The 21343-nt window shown below is 43.0% G+C and overlaps 1 protein-coding gene across 1 annotated transcript in view; it reads right to left on the reverse strand.

Moving 5' to 3' along the window:
• Positions 1-21343, reverse strand: part of TRPC7 (transient receptor potential cation channel subfamily C member 7) — a 1554154-nt gene that overhangs the window by 659667 nt on the left and 873144 nt on the right. Inside the window, exon 4 of the mRNA XM_086931521.1 lies at positions 11524-11688. Within this exon, the coding sequence (XP_086787647.1) occupies positions 11524-11688 (165 nt within the window). The remainder of the gene's footprint in view (positions 1-11523; positions 11689-21343) is intronic.

Genomic DNA, 21343 nt, shown 5'->3' on the forward strand with positions numbered 1-21343 from the left:
AAGGGATATATGTTGTAATCTTATTCCCCTCCTGTCACCTCCTGCCTTGGAATGTTCCTCCCTGTTTTCCCCCCTCCCTTTTGGTACGTTCCACTAGAGCTTGCCTTAGAATGTTGGCATCACTCTGGTAGTCTTGGAGAGTGGGTGACGGAATAAAGTCTACATCTTATTATCTCTGCTTCAGAGTCACTTCTTTTATAACAACTTCCATTATTAATATTTTTACAACACCCGCTCACACAAACATCTCTGTGCCACACCAATCCAGCCAAAGGCACATACGTGGTTGCGACGAATGCCATATCGCTTTTCATTCCCATGCACACTAATACTAGGCACATTGCAACAGGAGAATAGGTGTTGCATAGTGGAGACATCAATATCACTATTCCCACATCAGTGAGTGCAACACAAAACTAACCTTTGTACCAAAAACCTAACTGTGAACCCTGGAATTCCTTTTTGAGCCCCCATAACAGACCCAAAAATCAAATTTGACCCACATGCACACCCCAATTTCAACATTATACCCCAAAATCCATATTTTACCCCAATGCACACCCCAATTTCAATAATATACCACAAAACACACCCCAAATTCCAGATTTACCCCCAAAACACACCCCAATTCCATATTGTACCCCCCAAACACCCCAAATTCTATATTTTACCCCAACAAACATCTCAATTTTCATATTTTACATCCGAAACCCATACCCACCCAAAAAAAGTATAAATGACTTCATTACTGACCTCAAAATGCGTTGTAATCAAATGCGATGTTAAGGCATCTGCGTTGTCAGAGTTGCATTGTTGACAATGAATTTCCTGCATTGTAATGGTTGTCTCCCGTGCCAAAGGCAACTCATAGGCTACGTTGTTCGCGTCCGTCTGCCCCTGGACCGTGCACTGCACCAAGGAGCCTTCCTCTTGGACACTCAACCGCTACGACGCCAGCACCCTTCTTGCCATCAACCCTGGACGCCACCTCGCCTGCCAGGACCAACCTCTGCTCCGGACATCGCCATCACTGACGGCTGCAGTATTGCCCACAATGAGAACCCCAACAATCAAGGAGGAGGCCTTGCCATCACCTACAGAAGCACACTCCGACTGACCACGCACTCTAATGACCCAATGGTGACCATGGACCACCTCAACTTCCAGATCCGGACCAATCCCAAGCACATCCTCTGCGGCACCCTCATGTGCAGGCCCCCGAGCCATGGCCCCCCATTCTCTAATACCATTGTACACCTCATTGCACCCCAGGGTCTCCCGTTCACTGACCACATCTTACTCAGTGAACTCAAGTTTCACCTGGACAACCCCAGTGACCAGGACACCACCCCCTCCTGGGGAAAGTCTCCTACATCAGACGCAAGAAGCAAGTCACCTCAACAAGCCTTATAGAAGGACACACGGTTGATCAAGTCACCTCCGCCAGCGGGAACTTCAACTACAGCCACAACACCGGAGTCTCCTGGCACGCAACATCATTAGTAACATCACGTCTCACCTTGCCCACCAGACGCCACCGCCATGATCGCACCCCCTCATAGAAGGATCCAGAAACCGGTCCCCGGAAGCTTGTTTCCTTTCCAGTAGAAGAATTGGCTTGGTAGTTTGGACTGCCCTGTTCTCATGATGCACTGGGCCAGGGACAGACTAATTTGCATGTAGCCAGGTTCTGAGCTGGGATGGTGCAGTGAGCTAAAAAACGGTGATGGATCAAGCCCTGATCTCTTGACTGGGTAGGAGTGTTCTGCTTAATTCAGATACTCTGTCCATCACCACCCCCTTTTCTGAATCGTCCACTGAATACAGCACATCCATGCTGTCGAAAGAAGGGCGTAATGAGAAGTGTTGCAACACTGTCTTGGTGCAGCGCTGCAACACTTTTCATGACTGGGGCCTAGAAATGCTCACTATCGTATTGATGGTGCGCATTCCTTAACTGTAGTTTTGTCTCAGGGCAGTGCAGCAACATTGCTTGCAGTGCTGTCCAGCACCAAAGCGTGGTGTGATGTGGCCTCAAGCGGTATTCTCATTTTTAAGACCAGATTTTTTCTTGTCTTAAGTAAATGGCTATTTTAGCCACGAAACTTATCGTCGTCCATGACTGGTTCGCGGACGGCTGGTCCGACCTGGCTTATCGGGTAGAACTCCGGACGATGGACTTACCGTGGCTTCAGGCCTACTTGTATGGAACTCCCATACCGAGGGACCTCTCCCCCATCACTAGGTCGGTCCTCTTGGCTTGGTGCACTGCTTTGCATCACACGAGGTGGGACCGGAAATTTACCAGGAAGACGCCCCTGTGGAGTGGCACTTGTCTGCAAGAGGCCTCATCCCGCTGGGACTTCAATCGATGGGACCGCATGGGGATCTCGCTTCTTGGGGACATTTGGGTGGCGGACCATATCAGAACCTTTGCAGATCTGCAGCAGTGCTATACCCTCCACTCCTCCCAATTCTACAAATATTTACAACTTAGGCATGCCCTTGGGGTGCAATTTCTGTCTCCCACCTCCCTTCCTGTGTTTAGTCCCCTCAAGGCCCAGGTGATGATGGGGAATCTGGATAGAGGAGGGGTCTCTTGGATTTATTGCTCCCATGTGAACTATGGTCCCGCAACCCTAGATTCGCTGCGAGTTCGCTGGGAGGGTTGGTTGGGGCCCCTGGAGGTGCAGATTGGAGGGACGCTCTCATGGCCCCACGAAGTATAGCGGCTTTATCGCCCCAGGCCAAACCCCTGACTATGCGGAGGTGGAGACGGGGAGTGGACTTGTGCAGGACCCAAGAAGAGCCCCTCTATGAAGCCCCGGGCTGCCTTGAACTCTTCGAAAAGATACGAGGTAAATGGTTTAATCGGTTTTCCTGAGGGTGGGTGTGTGTCTTTTATCATTCAGGATAGCCTCATGTATGATGTTACCCTACAAATTGATTCACAAGTCTCTGTCGTTTCTCATTTGAATGTACGCTATGATATTATGCTTGATTTTGATGCCAATGTACATTTGTGGTTCGATCTAAAGTCAATAAATTTGATTATCAAAAAAAAGTAACTGACTCTAACTGCAGCTAGAGCCAGTTTTTTGGGTCTTCAGAAGTTCATAGATCCCCTTGTGAATATGGAGTAGTGTTGTTTGCGGGCGTTTTTGCACAGGAACTCCTCTGCGGCATATAATTATCGCTAACAGAAGTTGCAATCTTTATAACGAACGTTTTCACCTAAAAACTGTTGCTAACAGCTTGGTAATAGAGCAATAGAATTATCACCGCATTAGCAGCAGAAGGGTGCTGCTAACGCGGCGATAAGTCCTTGTGAACTAGCCCTATAGTTCCTTATGTGAGTTACAACGTAAGGAAAATCGGTAACTGAAAATCACCACAAGTATAAAAAAAATCATTACCGAAGGCAAAGATATTAGTCTAGCCAGGAGCAGGAGGTCTTACAGAATTCAGTGCAGATTATATAGAGTTATAAATCACTAGCCTGATGTATAAAAATACAAGTTAAAGAATTTGGCTAAATATTTTCAAAGAAGTCCATTGTTATCAGGTGATTAGTAGTACCTAGCAAAAGGCACATAGGGCCAGATGTATGACGCTTGCATTTTGCTAATCACAAATTCTGTCAAATTGCGACTCGCAAAATGCAATGTACCTCAGTGCCTCAGACACTGTTTGCGATTCCAAATGGAGTAGCGAATTGCATGCCTCATCAATATTCATGAGGCAAGTGCAATTTGCGACCCCATTGGGAATGGCTAGCACTCACACGGATGGTGGCCTGCAGGGGTCCGCAGACCACCATGTATGTGACTGCTTTTTAAATAAAGCTGTTTTTTTTTAAACGCAGTCTGTTTTCCTTAAAGGAAAATGGGATTAAGTTAAAAAAGAAAACTGAAACTTTTTTAAGGGCAGGCAGTAGTCCCTAGGATCACTGCCTACTAAAAAAAAATATTTATGCATCCATTCACAAAGCGGAAGGGGTCCCCTTTGCGAGTGGCTTACCACCCTTTTGAAAAGGATGCAAAACAATCATACATTAGTGTGAGACTCGCTATTAGTAAGGGACGACCTTTGCACGCCCCTTCCTAATAGCGAGTGGCATACCATATTTTGCGAGCCGCTAATAGGTTAAAGTCTCACAAAATATGGTTTGTACATGGGGCTGACCCATTTTGCAGTCGCAAACGGGCCAAAATCCTGTTTGCAACCACAAAAACCAGTCGTATATCTGCCCCATAATCCTCATTCAGTCTTTGAAGGACCAAAGTACTGCTTCAGTGTTAAAAGGGTCAGCAGTTTTAAATGGCTGCCTTAAAAACAAGGGGCTAAGATAAGGGTAAGATAGTGATAAGACCGTCACCCAAAAGACTTATGGTTTCAATGGTGCATCTTAGAGAGGTCAAATTCTTAGTGAACCATGTTTATTCTCTAGAAACATGACACTCCTTCTAGCAAATTGAAACTGAACTACCATGGACTGCCTCCGTTCTAAGAATAGAGAAGACCACTAACAAGGATGACAGTGGCAAATTGCTGTAGTCATCCAGATGTGACCAATTGTTAATGAGGAACAAGGTGTAGTGTAGTTCCTATATTCCCAATAGACTTTGCGCATTGGAATACGATATCCTATAGATGTGACGTAGGACTTATGTCTACTAGGTCGCTATCAAATATAGTAGACCTAATTGTGAGTGCCAGCTAGCTCAGAGGTCACTAAAAACTTTCTTGAGTTCTCAAGAAGGGATTTAGTTTCTGACAACCGCATAAACATGACAACTTTGTTTCCCCAAGATAAAACGGAGCTTCAGAATCGTGGAAACAATAGATAGATATTTTACTCAGTAAATCGTGCATGCTTCGTTTCACCAGAAGTGCAGAGAAATAGATAGACGGGCGTTTTCAATAAAAGGATTTATTGAACAGTCTTCTTTCTCAAGCATAAGAAATGAACTGCTACACTCGTAAAACTGGTTGCAAAATATAATGCATACAGTAAAAAGAGTAGAATAAAATAATACTGTAAGAGCATTGTATGGTTCCTAGACCGTAGATAAATACATACATAAATAACAAAGGCTAAAAAGTACTCAACTGGTGCTTCTAAAATATGCCTACCCCAGTGTACCTAACCTAAGCTTAGTACAAGGGAAGAAGCAAGTGAGGTGTAGCATAAACTAAGTATTCTTTGCCAAGAATCTATCCAAGATTTCTCTTAGGGTTTAATCAGCTCCGTACCTTGGTTTAGAATGAAGAAAGTCAATCTCAGGACTCGATTTCCCAACAACCCGCAAGGGTAGCTTGGAAAAACAGGAGAAAAGACTGCGTCTCTCTCAGTGCGTCTACTGGAGGGTCGCTTCCTTCGGCACTTGCAGTAGCAGGGCGCGTCAGGCAAGTAGATAGTGGAACTGCTCCAAACCACTGTGTGTTTGCTATGGCATTTGTGGGCATATTTATACCTTGAAGGTACAGAGTTTGACGTAAAGGTGGACATAATAACGTCATCAAAGAGTCTCAGTTCTTTGAAAACTCCATGAGTACTTTGACAAGTCAAGTTTTAATTTTTACCCAGTGCCTGTATGATTTGCAATGATTTTAATTATTTATGCAAATAAAACACTTACTTACTTACTCTTTTACAAGTCAATATTCGAGCAAGGGGAAGTCCCTAGCTGCTGAAGCCAAGTTTTCCAAGAAATCGTTGTAGATTTTCAGAACTAATGGAAGTAGCCCTGCCGTATTTGGACTGCATGAGCTATGTCTAAATATGGTTGTGATTCTTATGCCTATATAAGGATAAGGTGATTTATACCTTATAATGGCATGAATCGGGAAAATCACAATAGGGTCCTAAAATGCTATACAACAAAGGGGGTTCCTTCCCCTGGCTTCTTTTGACTATGGCTGGCCTTTGCCTTGCACCAGAGTCCTTACCTGTGCCTGGTCCACTCACCAGGATCAACTCTTTCGAGACCAACTCCAGCAACGTCATAAGCCTCCACACCTCATCTGGACTTTCCACTTCTCTTACTTATTTTTCTGCTGTCTCTCCTGCTTCACCACTTTTTATGCTTCTTTACCATTACACCTTCTTTTCTAATTACTAGACTTTCCCTCTTTCATTACTCATTTATTCTCTGCTACTACCATGAGCAATGCTTTCCTTTTCCACGTCATTTTCTTTGCATCACTCATTATTTCTCATTCATTCCTCGGTACTTTTTTGTCCATTTCTCAGTCTGTCTTTGTCGCTTCCCTGTGCATTTGTCATTCTTTCGCATGTATTCCTTGCTTCTTTTTTTCATCATTTATCATTTGCTCAATGCTGTATTTCTGTACTTTTCTCAATCTTTCTTATTCATTCCTTGCAACTTTTGAGCAATTCTCACTCATACCTTGCTGCTTTTCTGTGCATCTATCATCATTTCTAATTCATTCTGTGCTGCTCTAATGTGCCTTTGCCATCTATTCTTTAATGTTGCCCTCTCTTTTTCCATTCAATGCTTGCTGCCTCATGGCCTCTTTTTGTATCAGCTTTTTGCCCTTTTTTCAAGCTTCACACTCTCAGGTGATCTTTTTCCTCCCCTTCTCCTTCCATTTTCACACTCTTTGCTTTTCTTAATGCTTTTTCCCCCATCATGATTGCCTTTCCTGCTTCCTCTCACGTGCAGCTCTCCCTTCCCACTTCTGATCACCCGCTTATCCCAACCCTTTTACGTAAGCTCTTTCCCCTCCCAGTTCTACTAATGGCATCAGCAGCATGGACCGGCCATCAAGCAGGCTTCACCTGGACCCTGCCTTGCACCTGTGCTCTTAACTAGTCCAGCTCTTTTGGGACCAGCAGAAGCACAGTGATAGGCTCCCCATCTCATAATCTTGACCTTCCACTTCTCTCTCTTCACATTCTGCGATCTCCCATTCACCTCTAGCCGTGCCACTTTACCCTTTGACAATCTTTGCATCTCTATCACAATTCTGAGCATTTCTCACTTTTTCCCCACCGTGCATCTCCCAATCTTTCTCATTCATTCTGTGTCACTTTTTGGTTAACATTTCTTTTTTTGCAACTTCTCTGTGCATTTCTCATTCTTTCTGACTCATTGTTGCCTCTCTTTTGGTATACCACTTGCATTGCCTCATTACCCTTCTTTGAAGTTTTCTGGGATTTTGCCTTTGCTTTCTCTTTTATTGTCTGCCACTCTCTTGAGCATTTCTCACCAATTTCCTGCCATTTTCCGCGCATCATTCTTTTTCATTCATCCTTTGCTGCTCTTCTGTGCTTTTGCCTTTCATTCTTTAACACGTCTCCTTGTCTTTTTCACCTCAATCCTTGCAGCATTTTGGTCTCTTTCAGATTCAGTCCATTTGCCCTCTGCTTAAGTTTCACACTCTCAAGTGCTCTGTTTCCTCCTTAACCCTTCCTTTTTCCTGTTCTTTTACTCACCAGTGCACCTTCTTCCCTCACAGTGGTCTTTCTCTCTTCATCTCCCCGGCACGCTCCTTTACCGCCTTTCACTGCAGACTTAACCCCGCTCACTGCCTAATGCCTCTCCCCCCTCAACTCCTACATAATGGCAATCACATGCAGTTGGCTCATTACTGGTGTGCTGAAGGAGCGCCAAAGGCAAACCTGTCTGTGCATGTCTGCACTCTGCTAACAACCAGAGCCAGTACCCCCTGGTCCTCCATCCACCCATGGCTGCTATTCCATTTCCCTCCTTGCCTTAAACCCTGGATGCTCCGTCCAGCACTGCTGACCTTCACCTAATAATGAAAAAAAGTCCATTTGGCAGCTTCACCAGACACTTTTCGAGCACCCTCCCACAGTACCACAACATCCCCACATGCACCACACACAACACAAACCTGACAGTAGCCAATTCTCACCTGACCCCCACTTCTATTCCACCATTCTTATTTTGACTCCTCCTCAACACATAATCACTAAACAAACATACCATAACAATGTGAGGTATACTGCATGAACAAACATCAGTTCCTAGCATAGCACCAACTATGAAATGGAACATCTGATCCTCAATCTCCACATTCCTGCCAACAATACCCTGAGTGGCTCGCTTGTCTACTGACCCCCAGACATTGAGAAAACTTCAGTAGCACAATTACAGACTCCACCCCCCACCTGATACTCAAATCTAGTGCCTTCATCCTCCTTGGCGATCTTAACCTAGAGAACCTCACCAAATCAACAGTTTTAGCAAAATCACAGTGGATGAAAAAACACACATCACCTCGTCTGACCATGCCTCCATCCATTTCACATTTCAGCAAAAATCCTATTACCAAACCCATGAGGGAACAGGACAAAGTACCTGAAGAGTATTGGACCTCGGAGCTCCTATATACTCAACTGCAACACCTAAACAATGACCTCATTCCTGGTTAACCTCCTGCGCAGACACCATGGCCCCACTCAAGACCACTGAGGCCACACTAGAGACAACCAAACTCTTACAAAGAAGAACTCAAACAATCCAAGCACCACTGCAAGCAGCTAGAATGCAGATGGAGACAAGGCCAGGACAACACCTACAAGAGCAACTACAGGTCTGCTCTCAGGCAAGATCAACAAATATCAGAATCACCAAATGGATCCCACTCATCAAGCACATCAAAAGCAGCACACACAGTGTCAAGGAAATCTTCACCATCATGAAAGATTTCACCTCTCCATCAGCAAACTCCACCAGCATCGCTCACTCAGAAGACCACTGCACTCAGCTAGCCCTCTTCTTTAACAGCAAGATCTAAAATATCCATGGCAGGGTCTTACCCCAACAGGACCCCCACACCCTTGCAGCCTCCCAACAATTACTTTAAATGTCACTTTGCTCACAACCACCTTTCAAGAAACCACAGAGACCATGTGCAAAGTACACTTAGGAGCACCATCGAACCATTCCCTCATCACATATTCACTAAAGGACTGGACCCCACCAGCTTAACCCCCACTCTGATCCTGAATGACTCAAGAAACACAGACAACCTACCGGACACCTGGAAATATTCCACAGTTTACCCTCAACTAAAGAAACCCTTAATGAACCCTAAAACACAAGCCAGCTCCAGGCCCTTCACCCTGCTACACATCCCATTGAAAATCAGGGGGAAGGTCAAGAAAAACCATCTAGACACCCACCTAAATTAGATCATCTTCCCTAACACCACCTAATCTGGCTTTAGAACCCACCACAGCACTAACACTGCCCTCATTGCTGTCACGGATGACATTCAACTGAACATAGACAGAGGAGACACTGTTACCATTATCCTTCGGGATCTATCTGTCACCTTTTATGATGCCTCCTACAACATCCTTCCTCAAGGCCTATACGATGCCAGCATGCAGGGACCATTGCTCCGATGGACCTGCTCTTTCCTCACAGGCAGCACCAAGTCAATCAGTCTGCCGCATTTCACCCCGACCACCACCAAACTGATCCGCGGATTTCTGCAAGTATCTTTGTCCAGTTCCTCTTTGTTCAACAGCTAAAAGGCCCCACCTGCCAACATCATTAACATCCACAGAACCAACATTATATATGTGCATATGACACCCAGCTCATCTTCTACCTCTCTGACTAAACCTCGAGCACCGAAACCAACTTCTCTGCTTGCTGCTCTGAAAATCACCACATGAATAATGCCCAGCGGTCTCAAGCTTCACACATACAAGATGGAAGTAATCATCTTCATTAAAGACACCTTACCACAGTACTTCATCAGACTGCTGATCTCAGACCTAACTGAACTGTTTATGCGAAGAACCTCATAAAATTGGTCAACAATCAGCTGTCTATGATAGGACAAGTCAGTGCAGTCTTCGACTCCTGTTTCCACACACTCAAAATACTCAAGAAGATCATACAGTGTCTTCCCTTCAACACCTGCAGAATAGTCATCCAGGACCTCATCATAAGCAAGTTGAATTATGGCAATGCACTCTATGTAGGAATTAAGGGTGGGCGTAGTTTGAGAAGTAGCACTACGCGAAGCTACGCGAGGTGCACTTCGCACTACGCAAACTTCACGTAGCACTACGCGAGCTGTGTAGTAGCATGTTCGCACTTGAAAACGGCATCTTGCACAGTGCAAGCTGTAGTTTTCTGCTGCTCGAGTAAATTTTTACTCGAGCGGCAGCATTCTCAACGCGAACTGGTAGTTTCTCATCGCGAGCAGTTGCGAGCATGAGCAACCACTCGCAATGAGAAACCTGACCTCCCCGCGTTGAGAATCTCGCTGGGATGTCATTTTGCTTGCTCGCGGTCGCGAACATGACGTTGAAGACCGCGAACAAACAAAAAATGACCGCTGCACTACGCTACTCTGCACTACGCATGTTCACACTGTGCTACGTGCAGCTGCGTAGTGCAAAGTTGCGCAAACTTCGCAAACTACGCGAGCGTAGCGTAGTGCTCAGCCCAGGGTTAGTAGGAATCAATGCAGAACTGACCAGAAGACTGGCTCCCCACCCACAAAGTGGCACTCCTCATGCACTCATACAAAGCTGTGCACAACAAGGGTTCCGCCAACCTTAACAATCATATTGATTTCCACATACGTACCCGGCACCTCCTCTCAGCTACACTCCTATTCGAACACATCCCCTGCATACACAGAACCAGGTACGGCAGTTGGGCCTTCTCATACCTAACTCCCAAAGATCAGAACAACCTAACCCTGTGCAGAAGAACATCCTCTCAGTTCACGTATTTTTCAAGAAATTGCGAAGATTACTCTGGTCTATGCCCACACCTCTCGCTCTACCAACACACATAACATAACATAGCATGACATAACATAACTTAACTTAACATAACATAACATAACATAATGTAACAATGCATAGCATAACATAACATAAGAGAACATAACACTAAATAACATCTGTTTCTTGAATGACAATTTACTTGGAAATTTGCAATCTTGATCTTTGTCTATCAAATAAGGTTTGTAAATTAAATCTGTCATATATGTCCCTCAGTCAATAAATATTAAATCGGCATTCAAAATATATTGACCTTTATAACAATAAAATACAGATCAAAATCAATGAATAAACTGGAATTTATGTAGAATTTCCAGCTGCTTTGTAACAAAATTAATTCATTTAGAATTCACGAAAATTTTATTCAAGGAATGTTACTGATGGTGGAACGCAAACAAAAACAATTTTACATATAGTAGAAGGCCGCCATTCCCTCTATTTCATTGTTCACTCTTGATATCATTAATGAGATTTTTTCAATGATATTTTACACATTTGAAGGAGTAAAGCAGACTTTTTCATTTTTAAAATAAATTGATATATAAACATGTCCGTTCAGGTGAACATTTAAGGGTAAAAAAATGTATATCCTCTCTGTATTTGAGAAAATTGTTAAATATGAAATTACAGATTACATGTAAAAGATTTTCAAAATATATATCAGGTCAAGCAGTGAATATAAATAACTGTAAATATGCACCTTAATAAATCTGTACCTTGCTGCAAGGGGCAATCCAGTATGCAATGGCCAGAAGAGGAAGGCCTACAGAAACTCCAACAACAGTCATACATTTGACAGACACAGATTGTTGACGTAAGCCTGAGAGATTTTCATACCACATGGTTAGGAGTTGTTGCTGGCAGTTGGGATGAGCAACAAACTGCAAAGAAGCAAAAGCATATATAAACAAAACATGTGAATGTGAACACATCATTTGTCACCATAAATTATGCAATTGCTTTTTGCCATGAAGAATTAGAAAGTTTCAATATTTCAAAAAAACTGGCTGGAACACCTAGAGACGCATCCTAGAAGTAAAACATGTCTTGTAGCAATGTACAAAGAAACAGGTTTCGCCATCCTAACATGCAAAGTGCAGATACACATTGCTATATGTTACTTTCACGTTTGCTGTCTTGAGCCATGCCATGGTTTGTGCTCTCTCTCTCTGTCCGCAGCGAGGGACTTCATAATTTATGAATGCACAAGTCACATGTTCATTGTGCATAAGTTTAATATACCTTAATTTAAAACTATTGAATCACCCCAATTTCTATATCTTTACTGGAGAGATTCGTGTTAGTGATCAGAGAAATGCAGTTCAAATCAGTATGCATATTTACTTTGTAATGCAATTCTTACACATATTCGCCAAATTTACACATGAACGATTCAAATTACGTAGTGTAGAAAGTGTCGTAAAAACCCACCTATATTTACATTTTTTATACGATGAGTGTAGAAGATCAAACCTCTCAAGGAAAGAATGTCATTAACTTTGAGCCATAATGAAAAAGAAATGCAAAATGTCCTACTTGTGCACCTAGGGTCAGATTTACAAGCCCCTTGCACCACTTTTGCGTCACATTTCCAAAATTAAAAGTAATGCAAAAGTGGCGCAAGGGTCTTGTAAATCTGCCCCATAGATCACTACTTTTCGTAATTCAAAAACTGCCACTTTTATAGAAACTTGGGGGCATATTATCAAGGGGGTTTATCTCCGCTTTTTTGGCTTTAAAAGCCAAGAAAGCGGAGATAACATTATATCCCTATTACCTAGCTGTCGCTAACACCAGTTAGCGACAGCTAGTAGGAGATAGCGACCATCTTGGGCCTCACTTTGCATGTCAGTAATATTTATCACTAATGAGATGCAAAGTGGGCGTGCCAAGATGTTAGCGACTGGAAACAGTCGCTAACATCGCTATCTCCTATTACCAACTTTTGGAGATATTCACGCTAAGCGCGAATATCTCCAAAAGCTAACACCTGCCCTGAGCAATTCTTAGCCATGTTATCCAATGGGAGGTGGATAACATGGCTAAGAGCATTAGCTCGGTAATGCATGAATATCGCTGACTTTTCAGCGTTATTCATGCATTGCGGCCGATTTTTATCGCATTTGCGATAAACCTTGGTAATACCAAGGTTTATTTGCGATAAAAATCCCCGCAGCTCAGCTGTAAAATTTTGTCTCTAACCAAGCAATAGCGATAATTGTCGCTATTGCTTGGTAATATGCCCCTTGCACTTTTGTAGTAACTCACACTTTTGTGGTAGGACCGGCACTAAGCAAGGCTAGCCAGTGGCACTGCAGCATTTTTCAGTAGAAAATAACGCAGGTAGGGATGTATTACAAAAGTGCAAGTTACCATAAATGTGAAAGTTACTAAAAAAATGCAGTTTGTGAATAGCACTTTCTACTAAGTTTTATCGTACTATTGCAGTACTCCAAAATACATTACAAAGTGAAGTTTGTGAACCAGGCCCGAAGGATTCACAGGTAAAATTAGGGAGAAAAAAGTTATAACATGTGTACATTATTGACGTGTTAAGAAGAAATGTACATGAAAACACACACCTGAGTTTCATGAAGGCTAGCATACACACACTCAACACACACATTCACCCTTTTGAAACATGGTATTTGCACAGTACACACTCATTAGATACAGGTAAAACAGTTGCATACTGAATATTTAACAAATATACCTTTCTATATGTTATCAGTAAAGACAGACTAAACCCTAAAGAAGCAGTTGTTCATGTGAACCCACACAACTCAAATTGTAAAGATTCATTATCAATTTCATTTCAATAACTTAAACACTGATTTTGTCTACTATATGTTTCTAACCTAGTGGGATAATATTTCTTTCTCTTGAACACAAAAAAGTGAGACCCTCAAAAATGATTTCTTCTATCGAAGAAACTTTAGGTATATTTTGTGGAATGTGACAAAATATTAATTGCAGACATCCATATTATTGATAACCTACAAAATATCTGAAACATGTCCTTAATTAGAATCGAATCCACATTGCTAACCCCAGAAAGGGTGTACATCCCTGACTTTGATCTGGGTTACTCTAATTGATATGAACCTCTGTCTCCCTGGGACGACTGTAGTTGATAGGCTGAGTCTGACTACCTCGGCACACAATTTGACTTCAAATTTATATTTTAGAATGTGGTGGGTATATTTGGCAAGGTGCACAATGCTGAATGGTGCGATATATTTAATTGCTTTGACATTGTTTGCAGGAAACCTGGTGCAGGTATATAGTACAGATTGATGGGTTCTCCTCAATCAATACCTCAGCAGAAAATTCTAGAGGCGGCCATCTTAGAGACGTCCTCTTAACTTTAATATCAACGTCCTCTCGAAGGAGGATCATCAAAATCTGTCTGAGGTTACCGCATTTCCAAACTATACTTATTAGGTTTGAACTGAAGTTGGTCCTTCTGGTCGTGAACTTTTATCACAATAACTTTATTCCAACCCAAGACGGTATCTTCTGAGCAAATATTAAATCTATTCTCGATGATCTTTGATCAGAATATTTTATAATTTGGGGAGGTTTTTAATTGCGGATTGTGTTGAGTAAAAGATCCAGGAATATGTGGTCAGTCTGAATGGGACTCTAAGGCATCATTTCTCTTTGAACAAACCCTGTGTGTGAAAATATCCAATTCGATGTTGAGTAAGCTGTCTTTGTACAAGCTTAATAGCCAAATCAGCAACAAGCCTATCTCCTTTCTGGGAAGAGGCAAAAGCAGCCTTTTCGATGTCATAGCCCTGTCCCAGTCCGCTAGCCCAAAGAATATTGCCTTTACAATCCCTCCGAATTGCATAAGAGATCACTATCCCTTAAGTCTGTATATTGGCACTGGCAGGGTAAATTAACCTCTGGCTGCACCCAACATCCCATTGGCACCTAATCAAAACAGGGGTGGGGGTCTTACACAAATGGGAAATTATTGACTCTCATCATATTCTGGAAGAACTACTAAATGCAAATGAGGATCCAGTGTCAACCTGTTTGGATGATTAGTGGAAGCCTAAGAATATGTTAAAGGCATTCAAGGAAATCTGACAGTCAATAGCAAAAATCCTTGCAATTCAATGTAGAGAGGAGGTAGAAAGCAGGCCGCACATATGGCTCGGTAGGTACTGCTCCAAGGCACATTGGATCCTCTTGCATGCTTTAAAACAAACTCCCAAGAGATCAGGGCATGGTGATACTGTGCAGAAATAGGTATAAACAAGCCATTGCAGAAAGGAAGATGGAGCTTAGAGGTGAAGCTTTGGGGTAAACTATATGAAGCTAGTTCAAAGAAGGACTCTTGTCAATTTTGGAAGATTATGAATTGTCCCTTCCTTGACGATGGTCATAATACACAGCCAGATGTTGTCACCCCCCATGAATAGGTTGAACATTTCTCCAAGCTATATAACTGTAGCAATGGGGTTAATAGCAATTTTAAACAAGGTCATGCTGCATTGACGGATGATAGTTTGAAGATTGTCCTGCTTAGCCATAGTGAAGTTGCAGGTGCCTTAACCTGTACTCAGAATATTAAAGCCTCCGGCCCTGTTGGAGTACCAGCAGAACTTTTTATAGATACCCTTGACCTGTTGGTCCCGCTTCTAACCAATATCCTGAGAAATGTCCCAAATCCACCCCTTTTCTTCTAAAGATACTACCAGAAAACCTATGGGCAGAATTCTACTTGAACGTCTAGAGGCCTGGGTAACTGAGAAGGGTTGTTTCTCTCAAGTACAGTACAGGTTTAGAAATTGTTTGGGTGACTCAGACCATTGCCTTAATCTCCACTAGGGAATTTCTAAATATACCATGGCCAAGAGTGGCTCAATTCACCATGGTTTCATGGACTCAATCTCTGCATTCAAATGGGAGGACGGAGGGAAACTCTGGACCAAGATGTTGACTCTAGGTTTTGAATATGCTTTGGTCCATTTTCTTCCTTCCTTGAATAACATGTAGGGTAAGGTATGGGAATAGTGGCAAACTTAGCGACCCAATTGAAATATAACGCAGTGTAAGACAGGGATGCGTATTGGCCCCCTTTTTATTCGGTATCTATATAAATAATCTCGAGGAGTTTCTTATTTCAGAAGTGGTCTATATTCCAAATATTGGTACTAGGAAGCTACCAGCTCTCCTATATGCATATGATTGTGTCTTAATTACAGGAATGGGAATGACCCTCCAAAAACTACTCAACAGGTCCAACTTTTTATGAATGGTCGGGCTGAAGACAAATACAGCAAAATCTCTTGTCATGGTTATAGTGAAAACTTCCTTTGCTCTTATGCCACAATACTTTAATGGTGAGAAACGTTCCTATGCTTCTTCTATTTCATATGAGGGTGTTCACTTTTATGGTAAATGTACATGGTCTCACCTGATTAATACCAGAAAACTAAGACAGACAATCTCCTGAAGCAGTTTTTCCATTTGCAAGGAAGTTAGGCAACAAACCACTGACTCCTATTATTAACATATATAATGCACAATGTCTTGCCCTAACTACATTTGGAGCAAGGGTTACTTCAAAATTCTTCAGGTGTCAGAAAATACATTTTTAAGAAATAGTTTTCTGTGCCCAATAGTCTTCCCATATATCTCTGCCATGCCAAATTGAGACTAGTGCCGCTAGTAGATCAATAAGGGCTAAGCAAGAAACCCTGTTTAACCAGGCCCTAATTAATGACCGTAAGACCTTAGACAAAGTATAGAATCTCCAGTGGTTATCCTATGTAAAGAAGCATTTGGCCCTGTTGGGGAGAGACAACTATTACTCTAATCAATCTTTCACAGCGGATATCCCTAAAAAGCAGCTCAAACACAATCTCTTTGCTATATTTTCCTAACAACAGCTTGAGTCCAAGAAGATGGATTTTTAACCCTTATTACCACCCTGACCATGGGACCATACCTGATGTTTCCACTCTCCCATTCACAAAGATTCTATTTGACGAGATATAGATTTGGTATCGGCCACTTACTGGTCTTTTACCCCAGTTCTACACACCATGATGCATACTTGGTCTCTTGCCCTTGTGATTCAGTATTAGCTCAGTCTCTTCTACATTTTTTACTTTTGTAAACTATACACTGTCTCATGAAACAGTTCCTGATTTCTTACTGAGGCATTTTAATATTAGAAGTTGCAGACCTGCATTGTTTTACTTACAACTTCTATAGTTAGAGCTTATTTGCCAGTTGGTTTATGTATTTCTACCTGCAGTCATACGTCTGAGGAAGTTAGTGGGGAAGTACATAATGTTATCTGTTTTTTACCCTAGCTGGAGCTGTTGTATAAGGGATAGGTTGCATTTTATCTATCAAGTAAAGTTTACTCTGAGATGGATTTATTTGCACAATGCACTTTTTATTACCTATTCGTTCCATTAGATTGGGGTCTGTTCTGGAATGATGTTCTTAACAGTACTTGTGTGTACCCTGTTCTTGTATAAAATGGTGATTCTGGACTGTGAATACCTTTTTGGGATGTGATAACTAAGAGGCATATTAGCAACAACTTGCGATAATTATCGGAAACCGCGCTTAGCACGATCTTTTTAATCGCCTCCTATCGCTGGATTTGATCGCGGAGATAACGCAGAATTACCAACGTTTTTCTCCACGGCGATAAAAAAATCGAGCGATAGCGGCAAATCCCATCTTTAACGTGAGATTTCCAGCGATAAAAATCGCTAAGGAAAATCTCGCTAATAGGCAGGTGGGGACTTAGACATCGAATCCACCTCCCATTGACTATTATGGCTAAGTCAGGTTTTTACCCGGTGTAAAATCCTAGCGCTAATCGCGGTTAGCGTGCTTTTTTATCGCGTCGAGAGTATTGCGAATAGGCGATAGCTGCATTAGCAACTTCTTTTAGTCACTACCAGTTTAGGTACGCCCACTTTGCAAGTCATTAGCGATAAATATCGCTGACATACAAAGCGGCCCCAAACCGGTCGCTTTCACCTGGAAGCTGTCGCTAACTGCTGTTAGCGCCAGCTTGATAATTGGGCGATAAAAAATTTGTCGCTTCATCAGCAAAAAGTGCAGATAAAGCGGCGATCTGGCCCTTGCTAATATGCCCCTAACTTTTTTGTTTCTTTAATTCTGCATGGATTTTTTACGGATTGTATTGGTTTTAATACATTTTAATCTAAAAAAGACTGTCTGATATGTATCCATATTATATAATAAAGCTTTGCATGTTAATAAATTACCATGACAAAATATATGTAGAATCTTCCTGTGTAGTTAGGTATAAATAGGATTAATTATTTTGTTTCACTAATAACTTTTGAACCATGTGATGAATCTGAGGGAAACTAAAAAAAAAATCATCCACCACAGCTCTTCTTGGAAGGTTTTGCACTGATCCATCAAGCACGAGCCAAGAAAAAAGAGTTGCCTACAAACATTGATATCATGTGTTAGTTCCAATGGGAAGATTTGTTCATCAATAGAGTAAAAAATGCTGAAGTAAATTGCACCAAATTTGGCAAAGCATTGGAATTCTGCTCAGAAAGTGTGCTTGTTGTGTTTTGATATAAACCCATTCATCTGATTTTGAGAAATTAGCATTTAAAGAAGGTTTACGTCTGGACATGAAGGGGGTAAAAAGTTAGGTACATCTGAATGGTTGTCCTCTCATAATTCCCAGGTAAAATACAAAAATTAGGGCTTACTTGTTTACAGAGGTAGCCTTTCCTTCTGTCAACCATTTCAGTGCAGCGAAACCTGGCCCAGTCTTGTGGGAACCACACAATCTCAGTGGCTAGCTGCAACTGTGAACACATGTTGCTACTGCCATTACAGGACTCAGGATCTCAATCCTGGTTTTGTGAAAAAGCTGCCAAAGAATGGATAGGGGCGCATGGTAAGGACCCCCTTAAATTCAAATACTTGTGGGGGTGAGTGAGAGGAGCACCCCATCTGAAATGTAATCTAAAATAAATAAATCTTTATTGACAAACCGAATCTGGGAGAGTACAGCGTATTCTATGTTGGTGGTGGATATATATACATATATATTTATATATATATATATATATATATATATATATATATATATATATATATATATATATATATATATATATATATATATATATATATATATATATACACATGTGACTACCCAAAAATTGAGGAGCCGCACACACACACGTGCTTTTCCCTTCTTTAATGGCAGGATTGCAGGGAAACAAACATCACTTCAGGCAGCAAAACGTTCTCCAAACATGTTTCTGGCTATTGAACCCTTGATCACTGGAGTCTGTTGGGAGCGGGCTGCATTGAAACTATATTTCGCGTACCCGCAATCCACTGCTGATGATGTCACATATTACATCATTCATGACATGGTCAATGACATCACTGATGACATCTCAAATGAAGAGTATTTCAGAAGGCCCTGCTGCAGCAAGCGACCTGGACATTTTCTGGCACACCTTTGCTGGGCTTAGCGATGTCATGACTCGGGGTACCGAGAGTTCTAGGATCCACCTTCTAGTTCAGGACAGCACGGATGGAGCGAGGTATTCTACCTCCAACAGCACTCTGTAGCCTACGGCTGCCCCTACCTAATTTGCTTACCTGGACTTCGAGGTTGCAGCAGACCGAGGAGACCTAAGGAGGAGCTGGTGGACTTTGGCAGATTCCGGTGCACAGCCTTGCTTCCCATCTGCACCAACTGGACATTGCTCCTGGTACCCATTCAAACATCCCCCATAAGGCTGACCCAGATGCACTCACTCTCTGCATTCTGGGAGTTGGAGTCCGTTCATTTTTGCGACAACCAACAGGTGAGCCAATCCAGCTAGGGGAAGGAGTTTCCGGTCTTATACTTCAACAGGCGCAGAAACGGGACAATTCACAGAAGCTGTTCACGCAATGCAGGGCTCTGAGGAAGGCATCACGCTGAAATGCATACGCCACCATTGCTTTGTCTTCCTAATAAAGCCGGTTTTTCTTTGGAATCCCCTCTGACCTCTGCTCTTTCTTGATTGGAGGCGAGTTTTGCGATATATATATATATATATATATTACCTACTGGCGGTCGCCAGTAGGTGGAAATAGATATGACCTAGTTTCCATAGGAAATCCGTAATATTCTATTGGGAATAACTTTGGCGCCGGTTGATGAATCTTCACGAATTTCTCAAAGAAGAATCCTTCCCTGAAAGTTTTGGGGGGATTCATCAAGTGGGGGCTGAGAAAAAAGGGGGGTCCCAAAACGTGTTTTCCCCATGCTATTCTCCATGGGACGATTAGATACGGCTACAGCCCGAACGGCTTATTGGAATTACAAGAAATTTGGCAAAATAGTAGAGTCTGATTCGCAGATCACGCTTTTGCTCAAATGGTGTAAATCCCTCCAGTAGTTCCTGAGAAAATCAAAAGAAAACCAATATATATATATCTAGACGCACGTACCATACACGTACCGTACGCGTACCCTCCCGTGCACGAACTGGAGGGTACGCGTACAAAAAATCACGGGGTGCGCGTACCGTATGCGTACAGTACGCGTACGATATGCATACCTTTCCGAGCACGAGCTGCATGCTCATTGGTTTTCAACACTCCAAACCAGGAAGTGTTGGCAGCCATCTTGTGCTCGGTAGACTAAGGCACAAGAAATCAGAAAAACAAACATGTAGAACACAAAAAGGGGGCAGGGTAGAAACACCCTGACCTTCTAGGCCTGCTCAGGTGGTCCCACATGGACTCCCAAGGACCCCAACATTTTTTCCAAAAACCCGGCCTGCTTTTTTTCAAATTACCCCCAGGGGGGGACCAAATCCCGGGGGCATAGTGAAAAAGAAGTGTGGGGGGCCCCAACCCCCCCCCCCACACTGCCCCGGGGACCGCCACCCCGGGGCAAAGCAACGGAGCCCCCTGGCACATACTGGAGGTTCCGAGGGGAATTGGTTCCCCCTCTGCAAACGCGCCAAGGGGCTGCGATGCAGAGGGATGTATAAAGGGGCATGGCCTCATTACACCTCTCTGCAATGCAGTCCCCTGGCGCATACTGGAGGTTTCTGGTGGGCTAGTTGGCCCCCCATGAACCCCCAGTATGTAATGGGAATTAGTTACCCCTCTGCATATGCGCCCGGGGGCTGTGTCGCAGAGAGGTGTAAAAAGCGGTGTGGGCTCATTATACCTCTGTGCAATGCAGTCCCCTGGCGCATACTGGAGATTCCTGGTGGGCTAGTTGGCCCCCAGGGACCCCCAGTATGCAAGGAGAATTAGTTTCCCCTCTGCAAACGTGCCCGGGGGCTGAGTTGCAGAGAGGTGTAAAAAGGGGCGTGGCCTCATTACACCTCTCTGCAACGTAGCCTCATGGCGTATACTGGAGGTCCCCGGTGGGCTAGTTGGCCCCCAGGGACACCCAGTATATAAGGGGACTTAATCCCCCAACTTAGAACACTCTACAGGGCGCGTTAGCACAGTGGTGTAGGTAGGGGGCGGGGCTTGAGGTGA

Source organism: Lissotriton vulgaris, chromosome 7, assembly GCF_964263255.1.
Source record: "Lissotriton vulgaris chromosome 7, aLisVul1.2, whole genome shotgun sequence".
Classification (NCBI taxonomy): Eukaryota; Metazoa; Chordata; class Amphibia; order Caudata; family Salamandridae; genus Lissotriton; species Lissotriton vulgaris.